Source organism: Mandrillus leucophaeus, unplaced genomic scaffold (assembly GCF_000951045.1).
Source record: "Mandrillus leucophaeus isolate KB7577 unplaced genomic scaffold, Mleu.le_1.0 Scaffold279, whole genome shotgun sequence".
NCBI classification, from domain to species: Eukaryota; Metazoa; Chordata; class Mammalia; order Primates; family Cercopithecidae; genus Mandrillus; species Mandrillus leucophaeus.
Window position 1 is genome coordinate 1994107 of NW_012102909.1, and position 20402 is coordinate 2014508.

At 42.0% G+C, this 20402-nt stretch overlaps 1 protein-coding gene across 1 annotated transcript in view; it reads right to left on the reverse strand.

The window, feature by feature from the left end:
- AAK1 (AP2 associated kinase 1) overlaps window positions 1-20402 on the reverse strand; it is a 230480-nt gene that overhangs the window by 34349 nt on the left and 175729 nt on the right. The window contains exons 7-13 of the mRNA XM_011985014.1: window positions 20044-20125; window positions 19428-19560; window positions 16566-16669; window positions 14396-14475; window positions 10215-10369; window positions 8334-8626; window positions 3942-4217 (exon numbers count right to left, since the gene is read on the reverse strand). Coding sequence (XP_011840404.1) covers window positions 3942-4217; window positions 8334-8626; window positions 10215-10369; window positions 14396-14475; window positions 16566-16669; window positions 19428-19560; window positions 20044-20125 — 1123 coding nt within the window. The remainder of the gene's footprint in view (window positions 1-3941; window positions 4218-8333; window positions 8627-10214; window positions 10370-14395; window positions 14476-16565; window positions 16670-19427; window positions 19561-20043; window positions 20126-20402) is intronic.

The window sequence follows — 20402 nt, forward strand, 5'->3', positions numbered from 1 at the left end:
TTTTTAGTAGAGACGGGGTTTCACCATGTTAGCCAGGATGGTCTCGATCTCCTGACCTCGTGATCCGCCCGCCTCGGCCTCCCAAAGTGCTATTTGGTTTTCTATTCCTCCAATAGTTTGCTAAGGATAATGGCCTCCAGCTCCAACCATGTTCTTGCAAAGCCTCCATCCTCCTTCTCTTCTTTTTACGGCTGCATAGTATTCCATGGTGTATATGTACCACATTTTCTTTATCCAATCTCCCATTGATGGGCATTTAGGTTGATCCCATGTCTTTGCTATCATGAATAGTGCTGCAATGAACATACACATGCATGTATCTTTATGGCAGAACAATTTATATTCCTTTGAGTATACACCCAGTAATGGGATTGCTGGGTTGAATAGTAGTTCTGTTTTTAGCTCTGCGAAGAATCGCCACACTGCTTTCCACAATGGGTGAACTAACTTACACTCCCATCAAGAATGGATAAGCATTCCTCTTTTTGTTTTGTTGTTAAGGCTCTTTATTTCATTGATGGGATGGGTATACAAGATCCTATTTCTGTGACAACTCCTAAGAAAATATATAGCATTAGTTTAGTGGGATTAACTTGTTTCAATCTTCAGTGTGGACATAATATTGAAGAACTGGCAGAGAATATACTAAGAAGAAAGAAAAAAAAAAAGGTGCTGACGATGACTGAGCTAATAATAGAAGGACTCTTGTGATATGGGCCATTTTCAAAACAGGCCAAACTGCCACCACAGAACAACATACAGGTGAGACATCCTTGTGACCACATGAGTGGTCCTTAAGCATAAGTCACCTATATTAAGGAAAATGAACAAAAAATGTTAAGAAAGCCACCCAACCCCTTTCCTTTACTCTAACAACCTAGAGATAAAATAACTTCGGATATAAAATGCCCCAGGGATTTCACCATCCCTTCCCTCCAGTCCCTCCTCTCAGATTAGAGTTGCTGCTCCAAGCGGCAACTCAGTTCACCTGCAGTATCAGTGTCTATAAAGGCAGGCCCTGAGAGAGTTTAAGGAAACTAGACTATCTAGATACCCGGGTCAGGATGCTTCTAGCTTGGGATATTGACTGCCCTCATCTTGTACTCAGGACTTGGAAAATTTATTTAAGGCAGACTATGTACACGTGTCAGCATTCCATCCACTTTACCAACAGGCTGAATGTTACAATATAAGGTTCTAATATCAATCAGAGGTTAGAAGGGTAAGAAAGCTGCCCTGCTGCAGGAGAGGCCAAGTGCTCTGTGAAGACGACCACAGCTCCAGCTCCACAACTTCCTCTGGGGGTCCAGAGTGAGCTGTGCCTGTAACAGCTGGCTGAATACTACCACACATAGGGGTCAGAGGGCTTTGAGGACACACTGAATTGGCTTATTTCATGAGACATTCATTAATCTGAAAAGAATACTAAACTGTTGGGTCCTTTTATTTTGAAGAGTCCAGTGACAACTCTATTCCGAGATGAAGGACTGGAGGGAAGGGATGGTGAAATCCCCAGGGCATTTTACATCCGGAGTTGTTTTGTCTCTAGGTTGATGGCATAAAGGAAAGGGGTTGGGTGGTTTTCTCACCACTCGGACAACATTTTTCTCTTCTGTTCTCCAAATGCAGCACACTGAAGATCAGATGCCTCCTTCAGGACATCTTGCCCTATAACAGCAATCTACAGACACTAAGTGGTTTGTATCTGTTCAGCTACAACTCCCAGCAACCCTGGCAGACAGTTTTACTTCTACTTAGAATCAAAGAATGTGAGAGTTTAAAGGGACCTTAGAAAACGCTGATTTCAACTTCTGTACTGAGGACAAGAGCTCATTCAAGGTCACAGTGTTAACTGGAACCCATGTCTCCTGACTGTGGCTCAGGACTCTTTTCTGCACTATGATGCCATCCCAGGATTGGAAAGTGGGAGGAGGGAGAGAGAGACCATAGGAGACGGAATACAAAGACTCAGATGTTTATCTTGCTGAAAATTAAAAAAAAAAAAATATGTAATTATAAAAGGAGTATAATCACATCAAGAAATGTAAGAATACAGAAAAGAGACTTCTATTCCATCACTCTAATACAACTAGATACAATTCTTATCTTTTTGGTACCTTATACTTTAAGTCTCTTTTCAAGTATATGGTTTTTTCATAATTTCACAATTCCTTTAACATTACCTCATGAGCATTTCTTTTCATACTCTCGTACAGACTTTATAACCATGCGTTTTAATGGCTGCACAGTTGGGTTCCTCAGCAATTTAGGCTGCTTCCATTCTTTGGGCTATTATTAAGAAGACTGCAGTAAACATCTGGGGCATATGGCCATTTTCCCTTTGCTACTTATTGCTTTAAAATGGCTACAGGGTACGCTTTACCTTCACTCACTTGCTTCTCTAGATTAGCCCTGCCAAGAGTCAGCGGAGACAGGGGTGGGTCAAAGCTGAGAAGCTCTACGGCTCCTGGCCAAAGCATGTTTCCTCTCTGTCCCTAAAACCAACTATCCCAGAGCAAAGTGTTCAAAGTATTTGTTCATCCAGAGAACACGGAGAAGGTTCATAATTCGTTCCCAAGAAAGTGGACACTTTTGTCTAGGAAAAGCACAGGGGAACCTCGTAAGAAGTGTAGTCAGCAGTAGTTGATCATTTTATCACCCTGGATGAGCATCTGTTATCATTAAACTTAAACACAGATCAGGATTCTTTGATTATTGCCCCAGCTCCACAACCATCAGTCTGTATGTCTTGGGCAATCACTTTCTAGTCTATGCCTCAGTTTCCAATTCCATAAAATGAGGAGACTGAACTGGATAATTAAGGTCCCTTCTAGCTACATCATGCACTAATTTTTTTAAAAACTCTGTTTCCATGAACAAGAGGAACTTTACCTCTTGTTAAAAATACAGAGACTCACTGTCTACTCCACGCCTGCAGGAAGTCTGAGTTGTTTTAGAAACGAAGGTGTAAAGACACTAAACACACACTTAGCTGAGACTTAAGACAATCTACGGCACTGCTTCCTTCCGAAGGGATGTAGGTTTTCTGGTTTAAGATGGGAGACAAAACTCTATTACAAATCCATCCTCAGAAAGATGGTTTCTTACTTTTCCTTTGTTTGTCTAGTGGTTGGACTTCCCTGGGAGTAACAGGGTAGCTGTGACACTCTATCAGCTGGGTATGCAAAATGTCTTTTTCTAACACCATAAATTTTTCTATCACTATCACTCAGAAAAAGATGACTACAGAAAAAAAAAATCCACTTATTAAAGGCCAAAGCATGATGTGCCTGTGTGTGTTGAAACTGTAGAGGACAATTAGACGAGGGGTTCTGATGCCATACTCAGCCAATATCTAAAAGTGGACATGCCCAATTTCTAAATTGACAGGACGGCTCAAATGACTGGATACTCAGATGCTCTGGTACCCAGGGCGATTACACCAGGGTGAACGGTCCCAGGTAAGCAGGCCCTTGACGGGAGCTGCAAGATAAACTTAAATAATGTGATTAATAATGTCATCCAAGACAAAGAATAAACACAACATGGAGGACTCAGGGCCTGGAAAGGGCACAATGGATCAAACTGCCTCTTGAAGAAGAGAAAGGGATTAACTTTAATCCTGCCTAGGTCCTTGACTGTTCAAAGTGACAGTGAGAGAGATGACGAACAGATCTTCCTGCTAGCCTAGTTTCAGAGAGATAAAAATTACGAAGGTTCTTCATCAGCAGCCTAGAATGATTTTTTAAAAAATCTCTATCTTCTACAGAACATCTCATACTATTCTTGGATATATCAAGGACAGATCAAATATTTGAACCACCCAGGTGGGAAAGCATCCTGACCCGTCATCCGCTGCTGCCATCTTTCCCACCCTTTCCCTAACTCTCACTGCACACTCCTCCACTGCTTTTGTGCTCTGAGCTCTGGTTGATTCTTACCGCTGGCTCCTGGGCAGGGGCTGGCTGTGGGGCTGCAGCTGGCGGTGGCTGGGGCTGCTGTCCTGCTGCCACAGTGGGCTTTTGCTGCAAGGCAGCCTGCTGAGTCATCAGCTGTTGTTGATGCAGGGCTGTGGCCAGCTGTTGCTGTTGTTGCTGTTGTTGCTGCTGCTGCTGCTGGTAGAAATTCTGCATTAGCTGCTGTTGAGAGCCTCCCTGGGACACCACAGGGAACTGAGCAATTGCTGGTTGCTGGGTTGCTGGATGTACTGCCTGAAACTGAGCAAGAAATGAGAAGATGAATAAGGGCTTGTCCCAGAATAATAGTCACAAAAGACAAATGTCTCAGTAACAATGAAGACCAGTGCTAAAGCCAAAGGCAAGGGCAAGTAGAAAAGTCTTGAGGCTAGGCCTAAAATCTCATGACGGAGACCTCAGGGCATTAAATACAACACAGCAGCAGTCCCTTACACTGCTAGGCTCCATCCATTGCACCAGGCTGCCTCCTGCACTACAGACTGGTCTTCCAAGTGGGTTTCTGGGCCTTGCCTAAGGGAAGCTATCTGACTAAACATCATGTGACCCCATAAGCTAGAGTATAGCAGGAGCTAATAAACGATCTCCTAATCATAGAGGTAATCCTTCTTATACAGGGATTTAAAGCAGCCAAGATTAAAATGCTTCCCTACCTGAATAGGTTGAAGCAAATGACGACACAGAAAAGAATAACCTAAATGTTAACTCAACTATTCAGACACATCTCAAGTCTTACTAAAAATTATTTCCCAAGAGCTCTATTTTTATTAAACTTCCTTGGTATAGTCAAAATAGCCAGTACACTCTATGAAGCTTCTTTTTTTGTTGTTTGTTTGAGATCATGTCTCGCTCTGTTGCCCAGGCTGGAATGCAGTGGTGCAAGCAATCTCGGCTCACTGCACCCTTGACCTCCTGGGCTCAAGTGATCATCCCACCTCAGCCTCCTAAGTAGCTGATATCACAGGTGCACACCACCATGTCTGGTTAATTTTTTTTCTTATTTTTCATAGAGACACAGTCTCACGATGTTGCCCAGGCTGTCTTGACCTCCTGCGCTCAAGCAATCCTCCTGCTTCGGCCTCCCAAAGTGCTGAGATTACAAGCATGAGCTGCTGTGCCTGGCCCACACTTCTTATATGTCTCTCTAATCCCCACTGTTAGGGGTTATGTGCTACATACACAAACAGAGCTCAAAATAAGGGCCTGCCAATGAACTAAGGTCAAGACTGTATCTGTGAACATCCTGTATACTTTATGTAGTTACTAGAGTCAATTGGGAGGATACTGTTTGTCTACTGGGGCAAGGTTAAAGGGTTAACAAATTAGAAGATGTCAAAAAAAAGTAGCTGCCTACTTATAACAGCAAAATACTGGAAACAACCCAAATGTCTATCAACAGGAGACTGGCTGATTAAATAAACTATGATAGATATATCCTGAAGGAAATATCTAATAGAATACTCTCAAGTTGTAAATAAGAATGAGCAATACCACTATACATGAGTTGGCGGGGATGAACTTTTGCAGATTTAACTTTGAAACTATGTAAATGCTTTACACATCCACAAAACAGAATTAAACTAAAATTTAAAAAGCAATAACTAAAAATCAAAAGCAAAACAATGCAAATAAGCCGGCATATCAAATTGGTAGCTGAACGCTCCAGAAAATAATATGCTAAACGTTCTAAGGGTAAAATAGGCAAGGAAATCTTAAACTGTTTTCAGTAATCATATGGTTATTGCTATCTTAAAACGATAGAACAATTAATTAACTATGTTAATGCTGTTAAGAATCAAGATTTCCAGATGAAAACACAACAAAATCCAAGAAGTGAAACAGAAATCCAGTAATTCAATATCCAAATTAGGAATATAAATCTCAATTCATAATGCCTATTCTCTAACAAAACAAAACAAAACAAAACATATTTTCTAATTGTCCACTGAGAAGGCCTAGAAACAACCACCAATCCATTAGGCAAATGGTATCTCTAGCATCAAAACTGTGGTTTCTAAACATTATTTCCACTAAAAAGAAACAGAGCTCCTAAAAAAAATGGATGATTTCAAGTCAAGGGCAGCATGATCTTAGATAGCAAGGAAATCATTAAAGACCACTGGAGTTACCAGACTTCCACTGGCCAACGTTGGGGCAATCTGTGCTTTAAAATAAATAAATTTTTTAAAACCTTAATATGCCAGGCACGGTGGTATGCACCTGTAGTCCCAGCTACTCGGAAGGCTGAGGCGGGAGGATCGCTTGAGCCCAGGAGTTCTGGGTTGTAGTGTGCTATGCTAGTTGGGTGTCTGCACTAAGGTCAGAATCAGTATGGGGACCTCCTGGGAGTAGGGGACCACCGGGCTGTCCAAGGAGGGTTGAACCAGCCCAGATTGGAAACGGAGCAGGTCAAAACTCCAGTAGTGGGATCCTGCCCGTGAATAGTCACTGCACTCCAGCCTGGGCAACACAGCAAGGCCCTATCTCCAGTAAAAATAATAAAAAAACAATGTATTCAAAGATATCAAATAAGTTAAAATCTAAGAATTCCTAATGATACTAAACTAAACAAAACAAAAACCTCACTGTTCACCTTTGGACGATAAGAGAGAACAAATTTATTACTCTGAAAACTAGTAAACAAAGGGAAGAATCAAGTGTTTTTCCTGCCCTTTCTGTACAAACAGTACCTCAGGGTAACTAAAGAGTTGATGAAAAAATTTCTTCATGGAAAACGTCCAGCCCTCAAATGAAGAGGGAATGTTAGACTATCATTGTGCCATCCCTGATGAATTAAGGAACTTGGCAAATGATCAGTGATGGCTGCTAAGCTAATGGGGAGCATTAAACAAATGGATCAGACAGACAACACCTCAATACACTGACTGATCTTTTTTTTTTTTCCTTTTTTTTTGGGGAAACACAGTCTTCAGGGAAATCTGAAAGTAAACGTTCCCTGATCTTAATATCAGTGAAACAGAGGCTAGTGAGACATTACAGACCTCCTGACATGACGCAACAGGAAGAACAAAGAACTGTCAAACTGACTCAAATACTGAGTAAGCCTTGAGAAATTACCAGTGTACATGGAACATGATCAAACATATCAAATGACACCACAGGATGCAATCAGCTAAACCCAGAATGCCCAAAATTCCACGGGACAAATAATCAAGTTTCTCTGAAAAATTAGATGACAAAAAGCAAAAAAAAAAAAAAGAGAGGAACCTATGGATAAAAGGGGACTTAAAAGATATATCAGCCAGCCGCATAGGCTAATGCATGTAATTCCAATGCTTTGGGAGGCTGAGGTGGGAGGATGTCTTGAGGCCAAGAGTTTGAGACCAGCCTGGGCAAAATAATGAGACCCCATCTCTATCAAGAAAAATTAGCCAGGCATGGTGGCACATGCTTATAGTCCTAGCTACTTGAGAGACTCAGCTGGGATGATCACTTGAGCCCAGGAACTGGAGGTTGCAGTGAGCTATAACTGCACCACTTCCCTCCAGCCTGGGAAACAGAGCAGACCCCTATCTCCAAAAAAAAAAATAGATATACTCATCATTATAAAATGAATACATTCATAGCAAAAAAAATGTGAAAAAAATATATGAAAAGATAATGGAAAACAATATAGACCAACTAAATACATTCTGTTAGTATTGGATACTGATTCAAACAAGCCAACTTAATTATGAGACATCAGAAACAGTTAAACACTAATGGATATTCGATAATAAGAAACTATTGTTATTTTTTCCTCTCTTATGATAACGGTGTTACAGTTATATTAGAAAAAAGAAGAAAAAAAAGTAGTCCTTAAAAAAATAGCTTTTTTTTTTTTTTTTGAGATAGAGTCTCGCTCTTGTTGCCCAGGCTGGAGTGCAATGGCGCGCGATCTCAGCTCACCACAACCTCCACCTCCTGGGTTCAAGCGATTCTTCTGCCTCAGCCTCCGAAATAGCTGGGACTACATGCTTGCGCCACCACTCTCAGCTAATTTTTGTATTTTTAGTAGAGACGGGGTTTCACCATGTTGGCCAGGATGGTCTCGATCTCTTAACCTCGTGATCCGCCCACCTCGGCCTCCCAAAGTGCTGGGATTACAGGCGTGAGCCACCGCACCCGGCCAAAAAATAGCTCTTGTACTGATGTCCCTCAATCAGGTGACGGATTCCTCATGGCCTGAGAAACAGGGTGAAAGGGGTGTGAGTGACAGATCCGCTTCCCAATGCTTTAGTATCTACATCTATGAGAAACGGTGATGTAATGGCTCTTTGGGAAGATACCTTTACCTAGTGGGTTTTTCACAGTCATGACTCAGATATGCAAGCAAGGGCCACACTCTGACCACCTTACCTGCTGAGTCTGGGCCTGCTGCTGCTGCTGGTAAAACGTGCCTGCCGGTTGCTGCTGTGGTGGTGGTGGCTGTTGTTGCTGCTGCTGTTGCTGCTTGAGGAAGAGTTGCTGCTGGTGCTGGGGTGTGGCCTGGGCCTGAGTGGGCAGACCCTGGGCCTGAGTGGAAGGCGTCTGCTGTGGAGCGGGAGGAGCCTGTGGCTGCTTGGCCTGAGTTTGTGGCAGAGGCTGGCTGGGTGGCGCTTGGGGTTTTGGTTGGGGAACACTGGCTAAAAGGCCAGGCTGATTGCTGGATCCTGCAATGAGAATAAAGTCCATGTAAGGGTTCCAAACTCTTCCACAAAAAAATGGCTTTCTGTCTTGCCAAAACAATTAATAAGGGGTGACAAGTGGGCAGAGTATCCCCAGATTCATGTGCTCCTCACTGTCTTTCCACCTGCTCTGTCCCACCTGGAATGTCTTTCTATCTTCTTGCTACATTATGTGTTACAAATTTTTCAAAACAGGGTTCAATATTGCCTCCTTAAGAAAGTCTTCCGTTATTAATCATCTCATTTAGTCAATTACAAATTTAGTTGGCACCCCAAATGTCTACATATTCAGCTGGCCTTTGGTACATATGCACAAGCTTTGCCCCTCTTGGCATGCAGCATGACAAAATCATTCCCTGGTATTTTATATGTAGCTTATCCGAGTCTGGAGGCCTGGCTATAAGTAGATGGCCACCAAATTCCCCAAAAGCAGCTTCCTGGTAGGGTTCAGTTATTCAATATTTTGGATCCATCCTTTTTATGAAACAAAGCTCCCTCATCTCATTAGAAACAGCATGCCAAAACATGAAGGGTGGTAGATACTTCAAGAGACAAAGCATTGAAGAAACAATATTCTTCTGTGAATGTCAAAAGAGAGGAGTCTTGTTTCCATTTTTTTTTTTTCAGGCATATATGAAAATAATTCAGTTTCTTTGTATCTCAGCCCATCAGACCCCAAACTTCCTAAAATTGAAAGTAACTTGTCTGCTAGTCCAAGCTCTTCAGCCTCTTCAGTCCTGTCTCTTCCAGGCGTCTTCAACTGTTGATGTATTAGACCCAACCAGGCATTTTTGTAGGCTGGGAGGCAAATGAATAAAATAATGCTTTCTACCCAATCATCTCCCCTAGCCCATTTCAATGTCCCAAAGTCTAATTAACAGAACAGGGAAGCTGCCCTGGACTGAACTCAACACTTTGGAAGAGTCTTATTTCTTTAAAAGCAAAGGGAAATATATGAAATAAAGAGGGAGGATAAGGTTCCAAACTGCAAAAATTAGGGCCAAGTCTAGAAAAAGAGACAACGGGCTTTAGTGGTCTTGGAGATGTATCTCAGAATTCAAGAAGGCCTCCCCTTTTGCCAGCCATTTGCCATACAATTTCTTTTCTTTTCTTTTTTTGAAATGGAGTTTCACTCTTGTCACCCAGGCTGGGGTGCAATGGTGCCGTCTCGGCTCACTGCAACCTCTGCCTCCCAGGTTCAAGCGATTCTCCTGCCTCAGTCTCCCCAGCAGCTGGGATACGGCGCATACCACAATGCCTAGCTTTTTTTTTGTTTGTTTTGGCAAAACGGGGTTTCATCATGTTGGCCAGGCTGGTCTCGAAATTTAACTCCTGACCTCAGATGATTCACCTGCCTTGGCCTCCCAAAGAGTTGGGATTACAGGCGTGAGCCACCACGCCTGGCCACTGCCATACAATTTCAACGGCAGCTGCCACCTGTTCCTCAAGGAACACTGTTATCTCTGTGTGCCTCTGGATTCCAATCCTAAAGCAAACCAGGCTTTCCAAGACTTTCCTGTTGTCCAGAATGACAAAGAGGTGTACTGAGTTTCAAACCAATCTAGATACAAACCTGCAGCCTGAGGTGGGGGCTGAACAGTGGCCCTCTTCCGGGGCGTCAGGGCGGGCTGGATGGGAAGGATTCCTGGGTTCGGCTGAGTCTGCCCAGCTTTAGGCCTCTGGCGGGGTGCAATTGAAGTCTCTGTGGTGGGAATGGGATCTGTCAGTCTAGAAAAGGAAAAGAGAAAGGTTCATATTAAAGTATGCAAAAAATGGAAGCGGGTGGGCAGCGGACACAATGCTTCCGCTTCCACATCCACCTGAACCTTCCAGGTCTGCTTAATCGATGCCTCCCAAAGGATCTCCCACAGGATGCCACTGTTACTAGACCTTCTGAAAACAGGCTTGGTGGGCAAATAAATTTTTAACACACTGATCAAAATATATTGAGTGGCTCTCCTTCTAGCAGAACTTTTCATGTGTGAATATGCAAGAAGAATCTCAACAAGAATGCTATGTAGAATGCATTCTCTTTGCATTCTCTAAGCATTCTCAAGTTTATTTCATCTTGTGGCCCTTTTACCTAGTACGTCCTAGGATTTCCCAAAATACCCTTTGGGTGATAACGTAAAGAGGGGTTGGAGGCACATGGTTTTCAGATGCAAAGAGAATTCAAACTTGGCTGCAACTAGCTGTGAAAGTGGTCTTTCTACAATGAAAAGCATGCAGATGAGTGAATCCAACATGGCAACTGGAAGGAAAAAGTAAATAATTCAAGTCAAAGGATTTAAAATTGGGAAGTGTGACAGAAACTCCATTTCTTCCAATATACATACTATCTTTTTTCCACAGTAACAAAAGTTTTAACTGGGCACAGGGTCACCCAGAGTAAAAATCACATTGCCCAGTCTCTTTTGCAAATAGGTGTGAACTCGTTTCTAAGTCCTGGCATTACATGAGATGTAAGAAGATTATCATGCGGCAGTTTTCATCAACCATAATAAATAACTGGTTCAAGCCTTCTGTCGTCTTCTTCAACTATTCCTTGATCCTGCTGCTAAGAGCAGGAATGTTGCCATATTGATCCATGCAGTCAGAGCTACACTGTAGGAATGGTGATGTGGTTAGCTTGAAGAAGTCTAGATCCCTGAGGGCTTCATGGAGCAGAACTGCCATGCTGGCCTTGGACTACTTACCTCCAGATTTTGTTTACTTGAGAGAAAAAAATAAACATCTATCTTTTATACACAACTGTCATTTTGGACTTTCTGTAACTCACAGCCAGACCGACACTTTCAAACTAGTATAGGGAAGACTGCTTGCTCCTTGTGAGGGTGCAGAAGCCCAGGTGCTAACTTTCACGAATTTACAGTAGTCCAGGCAGCAAGTTACTACCTAACCGAGATCAGAGTTGGCCATCCTTTGAAACTCCACTTTAGAGACTATAACTGAGGTTAGGCCAAAATTAACAAGTTTCAAGAATATTTCCAAAGCATGTTTTGTCAAAATATTTCCAAAACAGCCTCCATGAATGTAAAACAGGAAGCAAAGCAGCTGGCCTCATGTCCTTCCCATGACGTACCTCCAAGCTCCATCCTAGGCCCGGAAACTTTGCACTGGCAACCTGTTAGAGGGATGCTCTTGTGCTGGCTGGGGAAGTGGTGACATAAAGGCTATCACATCTGGGGGGCTATAACTTGTGCAAGGGAGGTGGGAAGAAAAATGGGACATGTGCTGGAGAAAAGAAGAAAGGTGTAAGAGAGAAAAAGCCGGCCGGGCATGGTGGCTCACGCCTGTAATCCCAGAACTCTGGGAGGCCGAGGCGGGTGGATCACTTGAGGTCAGGAGTTTGAGACCAGCCTGGCCAACATGGCGAAACGCCATCTCTACTAAAAATACAAAAATTAGCCAGGTGTGGTGGCACGTGCCTGTAGTCCCAGCTACTCGGGAGGCTGAGGCTGAAGAATTGCTTGAACCTGGGAAGCAGAGGTTGTAATGAGCCAAGATCACACCACTGCACTCCAGTCTGGGTGACAGAGTGAGACTCCATCTCAAAAAGAAAAAGGGGAAAAAAGAAAAAGCCAAGGGTGAGGGAGGTGAACAGGCTTCTGTAGAAACCCAAACAGCAGAACCTCCATGTTGATCATCTCTTGAGGGGAACATCTTAGAGCAATGGGATCTGGAGCCGAAGAAAACTATATTTGAGTTCTAGTTCCTCACTAAGTAACTGTGTGATAATGGGCATGTCACTTTCCCTCTTTCAGCTTTGGGTCCTTTATATGTAAAAGGAAAAACACATATGCCTACATCATAAGGCAGATGTGAACATCAAATGTATCAGTAACTATGAATCTGTTTTATTAATTGTAGAATGTCCAAAATATTAGTTTGTATGGACTTCAATGTGTCTGTTTTGTGGAGTGGAGTGGGGAAAGGGATCATTGCTTAGCCTCTGCACATATCATGTTTGAGCCTACTACGAGACAGCCATGAGCACAAAAGACTAAGCTACTTAAATCAGCCCAAAAACAACTCCCAAAGAGGTGAGCATGGCCGAATTAGTGAAAGAAATGGACAGACTACAAAGTAACAAGTTTTGTTTGTTAAGCAAGTTTGCTACGTTCATTAAAAATCAAAGTCTCACTATTTTAGAGGCACATCTAAAATAACTTCATGTACACAGCAGGCATTTAATAAATACGAAAGAATTTTTTAAGATACAGATGTTATTTTACTGTTCTATTAAAATTCACATATTCCCATCCAGAATACTTTGTTGATGCAGTTCGCTGTTAGCACTTCCTCGCCATGGTGGTATAAAAAAGAGGAGTATAAATAACTCCTGTGCTACCTCTAGAATCTGCCATTTGGAAAGTGTGGCAGCCATGCGAATGTGCCTTGTAGACCTTCATCTACAGGGAGCATAAAACCCCGATGCCCAGATGCTGCATTCCTAAAATGCAGCACTAAGTCCACCACTGCTGTGGTGTTTGCCCTGGCGCCATGCTTCCCATAGGTTGCTGCCAGCCCTAACCTCCAACCCACAGGAATTCCTAGGAGATGAGGGACTATCTGCTGGCTGACTGGCACAAGGACCCCAACACCCTTGGTGAGTCTTACGTAAGTTGTGTGACAGTCTAGGTCACTTCACCCATGCTTCTCCTCCCTCTCTCTGGGTCAGACTTGCACTGCCTTCTGATGGCGCTCCCAGGCTTTCCTGACTCCCTCCCTGTTTTCTCTCACGTGGGCATTTCCCCAAATAACATCTTTGTTTAATCCTCTTTTGGCATCTGCTTTTTGGAAGAACCTAGGTTCAATAGACTGTGATTAGCTAAGACCCGGAGAGTCTTCTGCTGTTCATGGACCTGCTGCTTTGACCTGCACTTTCCTAATGTGGTTGCAGCCATAGAAAGTAAGAAGGAAAGGGAGGCTGAGTATTAGAGTGGTGAATGTGGCTAACCAAAAGTCAGGACACATGTTTAGTATACTTTTTAAAAATTTTAAAAAGAGATAGGGTCTCGCTGTATTACCCAGGCTGATCCCAAACTCCTGACCTCAAGTAATTCTCCTGGGCAGTTGGGACCATAGGCACTTGCTACCATGCCTGGCTAATGTTTCGGATACTCTTGTACTAGCAACAATTTATTTTTATTTATTTATTTTTTTTTTGAGATGGAGTCTTGCTCTGTCACCCAGGCTAAAATGCAGTGGCGTGATCTCAGCTCACCGCAATCTCCACCTCCCGGGTTCAAGTGATTCTCCTGCCTCAGCCTCCCAAGTAGCTGGGACTACAGGTGTGTGCCACCATACCCGGCTAATTTTTGTATTTTCAGTAGAGACAGTCTTGAACCATCTGGTTGGCCAGGCTGGTCTTGAACTCCTGACCTCAGGTGATTCACCCTCCTTGGCTTCCTAAAGTGCTGCGATTACAGATGTGAGCCACCACACCTGGCCGTACTAGCAACATTTAAAGTCTGCTGTTGCCTCATCTCTGAATGCCCCTGAGCCTATTCCCATGCAAAGAAAATAGCTTTAGAGTTCTTGATTCTCTTTCAAATGTAGATCACAATATTTTATGATATTCCTTTTTGCATTCCCAAAGAACAGTTTCTGCCTAGGCAAGACAGAGCTTGCTTTCCTGATCTGAGCAGCCCCTGGTCACCACAGCATACGTAAGAATCAAGAAACACAGGCATTCTTCCCTGCTGCTGTGGCAATCCAAGGAGGACATGTGCTCACGAAGGCATTTCTTACCTGGCCTTTGGCTGGGTCTTTTTTGCAGCTGCCTCACTGGCTTTCACTGGTTCAGGAAGCTTTGCAGGAATGGGAGAGTTCTATAGAATTGCAAACAAAACAAAACAAAACAAGGACATCGTAGATTTCTTTGTTAAAGAATAAGCAGCCTAATTGGGACTGAGAGCTGATGGAAACACATTTTGGGATCTTCTGGAGCAGCTTCCAGGCCCTGAGGTCTGTCTGGTAGAGGGAAGGAAAGTTAACCAAATGCATGTCAGACTCAGCCATAGTCAGGGAAGAAGAGGAGAGAGTAGCTTGTGTGCAGCACACATTCCCCGATTATTCTCTACCTTCTGTACCACGCTGAGTCACTGGGGCTTGATCTCAGTACACTTCTCCTATGCCACAGCTTAGAAGTGATGCTATGAAAGGAATGGGAAGGAAAAGTCTGCAGCTGGTATTATTCTGGATCCCAGACAGATCTTCGTTCGAGCTTATCAATGTGTCAAACCAGGGTGCACTGAGTCTGCTAGTCAGAATGCTCAGAGAAAACCACAGCCACCCCTGTGTATGGCTGCTGAGCCAGTACCCTTTCCAACATGTGAGGCACTACTCAGTCCACAAGCCAAGGAGAGTTCCTCTGGCTTGAAATCTGCACTATCCATCTAATAATGCCTCATGAGGGAGCACCAGCTAGCTGTCCCTGACCCTAAAACAGGTGCTTACCACTACTGAGTACCAAACGACATGAGACTTGTGAGGTGTACTTTTAAAAACTAGCTACCAATCTGAATGCTTCCACTTAGATTTCACATTATTTAACTTTACGAATGGGAAAGTGGGACTACAAAAGAAGAAAGTCATGTTTGGTTACTGCACAGTATCCCTCGTTTTAATCTGGGAAACCCAACACACAATACTAGTTATAAAACTGGCCTTTTAGGAGGGTCCTCTCGCTTCCTTCACGTTTCCAGGTGGGGGGAGATTTTTCTGCTGGAAAACTTCTAGCACTTCCTCTTCTTCAAGCATTCTTCTCCCAAAGGAGAAGAGTTGACTTCTGTGACTGATAAGACTGTGGAAAAACTGAGCTGGTCCAGTTTGCTGTTGCCCTTCTTCCTTTAGAGAAGAGCCGGTCCCCCAGGAATCAGGTGTTTACATCTCAGTCATGTGGGTCTAATGCTAGGGAGCCTGACTGGTCGAGCTGCATCTTCTGACTCAAGCTTATTAGTAATAAAGCCAATATTCTGAGCTCCACCTGGATGACCCCACATCTGATTTCAAATGTGAGAGTGAAAGAGGAGTAGCGCCCTTAAGCCCCAGCAGTGAAATCACAAGTTCATTATTCGAGGAACTAGCAAGAAAATTTCAGGTTAGAATCTATTTATTATAGCATCCATTCACAACATATTTAAGAAAAATAGATCACAATATGACATGAAAAATATGCAAGGATTTTTAATAGAGATGGAGTTTTGCCATGTTGGCCAGGCTGGTCTTGAACTCCTGACCTCAGGTGATCCACCCTCCTCAGCCTCCCAAAGTGTTGGGATTACAGACATGAGCCACCACGCCCAGCTGTATTATCAACATTTAAAGTCTGTAAAAAGGACATATGCAAGCATTTTACTCTGAAAACTGTGAGTGCAGAGTTTAGGATTACTAAATGTAGAAAACATTCTTATGGCTTGATGTGCTGGAAGGACAGAGAAAGAGGAGTGTGAGTTATAAATGGCCAACAGCAGAAGCAAAATCAAGAAAGCTCTGCTGCAAGGAAGGAGAACAGGGACAGGGGGCGTAGGTTCTAACAGGCATGGGGGCATGTCCAAGGCCTTGCCTCAGGAAAGCAGCCTGCCTAATCACCTCCAGGTGACTACAACAGGCATGTGGCTCTTAGAGAACTAGAAGAGTTGACAGACATGAAGTTGGTCAATCTTCATTCAAAGTGTCCAACTCAATCCCTAGGGCATTTTCTTTTGTTCAGTACAATTGCTTCAGTTTTATAATTAAATTCCATGGGAAAACTGGATTCCCTTTATGGCGATTGCTTCACAATTAGCTTTGCTTGAATGCCCCCTAGTAGATAAAGCAAGGGACATCTATATTCATTTAAACAGCTGATTAACACCCCAGGAACTCAAAATGGCCATCTGATAATGTTTACCCCCTTTAAGTAGCACCATTCACGTACCTGTACATTTGGAATTGGGCACTCTTTCTTGAGTAGCTTAAATGAGAAGTAGGACACCTGGTAAATATCCGGCCTTTTGTCAGGGTCTGGTTCCAACATATACCCTAAGGCAAACATATGTGAATTTATTTAATAATATTCCAACAGTTATTACACTAGTTAGGAAGCATCATTCCTCTCTCTATTCCCAATGTTTTGTTTTTAAACTTTTATTTTTCATAGAACTCAGACAGTATAATTAGCCCCTTTTCTCCCCCTTAGAAAGAGAAGCTCTAATGTTCCTGAAATATTTAATATCTATAAGAAAATAAAAATAAAATATGTGGATTATAACAAAGATACTTAAAGTTCATATTCTATGCTTTGCACCAGAGGGACTCAAGCTCTCAATATGAAAGTTACTACCTTCATACTTTGATACCTAGGAGGTTACACGGTCTTACCACTCAAGCTCTCAATATGAAAGTTACCACCTGCATACTCCGATACCTAGGAGGTTACACGGTCTTACCACGGGCTTCCTTGGTTCATCTTACCTTACTAAATGAATGATTATTCTTAATAATTATAACCAAAACCCAAATTTCATGAATTTACTTATTCTTTTGCTGGAAATATTAGCTGGTTTCCAGATTTAAAAAAATTACAAAGTAACATATGCATATTTACTTTTCCTGTGACCTATAGATCAATTGTCTATTTCCAGGTCCTTTAAGCTTCTGCCTCCTTGAGGCTGGAAAAATCCTTAGGAGGAAAAAAAATCCTTAAGAAGACCACAAACATACACATATATATGCAAACAACAACACAAGGCAGCTGACTGCTTAAATAATAAAGTGAATGCTCTGGACACTAAGTTCCAAAAAGATCAGGGAGGCTGCAGCCTTGTGACCGCCTTGCAGAAGAGGCAGAGCTTGAGCTGGCCCTTGAAGGCAGGACAGAAGTCAGTCAGGGGGGAAGCAGTGAAAAAGACATTCCAGTTGAGAGAACAGTCTGAGCAAAGAAGGACATGGAGAAAGACAAGAGAGTGTCTTGCTGCAAGTAAACAGAGGAGCCAGAAGGACAGGGTAGAGAGAAGGCTGAGTGGGTGGCATGCAATCAGAATCAGAATCTTAAATGCCATGCTAAGAAGCTGAGCCCTACTGTGGGACCATTGGCAAGCCGCTAGTTTCCTAATCAGGGACATGAGAGGTGGTGTTTTATAAGAGGAAACTTTTGGTGAGGGTGTGCTGGATGGGTTGAAGAGAGAGGAGAAAAGCTGGTGACCAGTCCAACAGTAGAGGCATGAGCTGACAGAGTCTGTATATACTATGGTGACAGTGATGTATGTATAAAGAAAATAGTAGAAACTCCAAAAAAGGAATATGACTGAGAAAATGATTGAACCTTTCCTCTCTCTTGCTAGCTGGATCCAAAGAAATCTTAAATTTCACTTTTATAGGCTTCAATGGTGATACCACTGAGAGAAACTGAAAAGAGGGCAGGGGAACTAGGTATTGAGGGTAAAAAGAAGGAAGGAGGGCTAATGATGATAAACTTAATTTTAGATCTGTGCGTTTAGGGTGACAGTGGAGTTGCCAAATGTTCTGCAAGCAGTTTGGGAAAGATGTCCATGGTATAGATATTCATAAAGAGTTGTTTTTCCCAATATGAATTTACTGCATAAATGTTTTAAAAATTATCAAAAAATAATACTAGTCTAATATCAAAGTTGGCCATTTTCCCATATTTCCTACCAATCTCACTTACATACCTGGAATTCTAACATGAATATAATGCTTTATCTCTTAAAACAATTCAACGATTATTAAATGTCATAATCTAGTCCTTTAAATATTCCTTTTTTTTGTTAATAAATGGAAGAGGCTGATTGACAAAACTGGCACAATGGAATGGGCAGCACCTTAAAAGCTGTATCTATGTTAAGTGGATAAGTTATCTACATTTTCTCAGTTTCAGTTTTCTCATTTGCATAATGGGAATAATTATACTTAATATATAAAGGATTTTAAGAATTAAATGAGGCATAAGTAGGCCCTCAACAAATGTCAGATGCTCCACTCACATTTGCTGCTTCTATTTTTTCCAGTATATCCCCATGCAGGACCCAAACTGGGTTACTCAAGATTTATAATCAATCCATAACAGTTAAAACTTAGATGTTAAGAGTCTTGACCAATGTGGAAAGATGATAAAAATCTCTGCTTCTTTAGCATTTTAGTGTAGGGGCTTTGTGCAAAGATTATTCTTTTTTTTTTTTTTTTTTTAAAGATTACTTATTCTACCATCTGGTTAATGAATGTTAGTACATATGCTTGCTATGATGATACCAAATAGTGGGGAATCTTAAGACTATTTTTAAGAAAGCATTGAGTTTAGATGCATGTTATCAAAATCCCGTGATTAACCTAAATGAGAGGAAAAACCTGGTTCCATGGAGTTATATAGTCTTAATTATGTATTCACCCCAGTGAATGCACTGCAATCATTTTCATTTGAGTTGCTTCCAGTTTTGCAAAGATGAATTTCTTATCACTTGATATGAGTCAGCTGGACTCCTTTGGTACCGGAGCTTTCATAGAGACTGCAACAGAATATAGAAGCAGTATTCTGCTCCAGGCAGTTAGGATTTCTGCTTGGGTGGCTGGGCTCAGGTGTGAAACAGAACTTCAGATTTCTAGCAAAAAGACCCACCACTCTAACTAGACACTGTTACATTGTCTTTGAGTTCCCAATCATTATCAACTAATTTCTTTACCTTTGCATCTAACTCATTACTCCTGGAATCTGATCCCTTTATCCCCCAATTCATTCTTTGTGATCAGAAATAAAAATATGAAACTAGAAGCTTAAAATACTTACTAATTAGGCAGTGCATGTCTTGAGAATATCGAGAATTATCAGGAATTGTGAAGTTTCCATCACAAATTGCCACCTGACTCTCCCCAAATGGCAAAGTGAAGTAGCATAATTTATACAACAAACATCCAAGAGCCTAAAAAAATAAAGATAGCAGATTGCTACTAGTGGTTTATTTATCATGACTCTAAATGGATCTAATGAGAAACTGGCACCATTCACATTTACTAGCAGATATAAAAACTACAGACTATTAATATATTAGAAACGTGAGTTTTAGAACCCAACACCACTGTTAGCAGCTGAGTTACAATATTTCTACCATTATTACCAAATTGTGCTCCAGTAAAGAATAAGTATTTACCTGTTTTGCTCTTAAGAACCAGTAACATATGCATGAAAAAAAAATCTAAATAATTTCCACAGAGCTTGGAAGTAATTTTCTTTATCATGCTTCAAGAAGCAGTGGCTGGTATTCTCACATCAAGAACCTTGAGGGGCAAGTAGACAATGATATGGTATGGTAGCCACCATGCTATAGCGCTGTGTGCATTAACCTTGGGAATTTACAGTCAAGACTGCTGCTATCTGAGGTATGGATAGGTTACTTGACACCTACCCAAATGTCTGCCTTCGTAGTGATGATTTTGCCACTGTACAGGTTGACCATTTCTGGTGCTCGATAAGACAGCGTTGTATATCTACAATCAAGAGATTCATTTTTTGTTAAATATGTCAATAGTATAATTAAAAACCAGGAGCAGCAGAAACAATTTTTTTTTCTTTTTACATTAATAGAATCCCTGGGAGCAATCTGCAGGAGAGAGTATGAAATATTAGTACAGATAAAATGAAAGGCTGTCCCTGGTACAATCATATCATCACACCATGGCCCTCTGGCAGCAGTCCTCCTAGTCTACGAACATGTGGGGACTCAGACACTAATGCATTAAATAATTTCTTTTTTTTTTTTTTTTT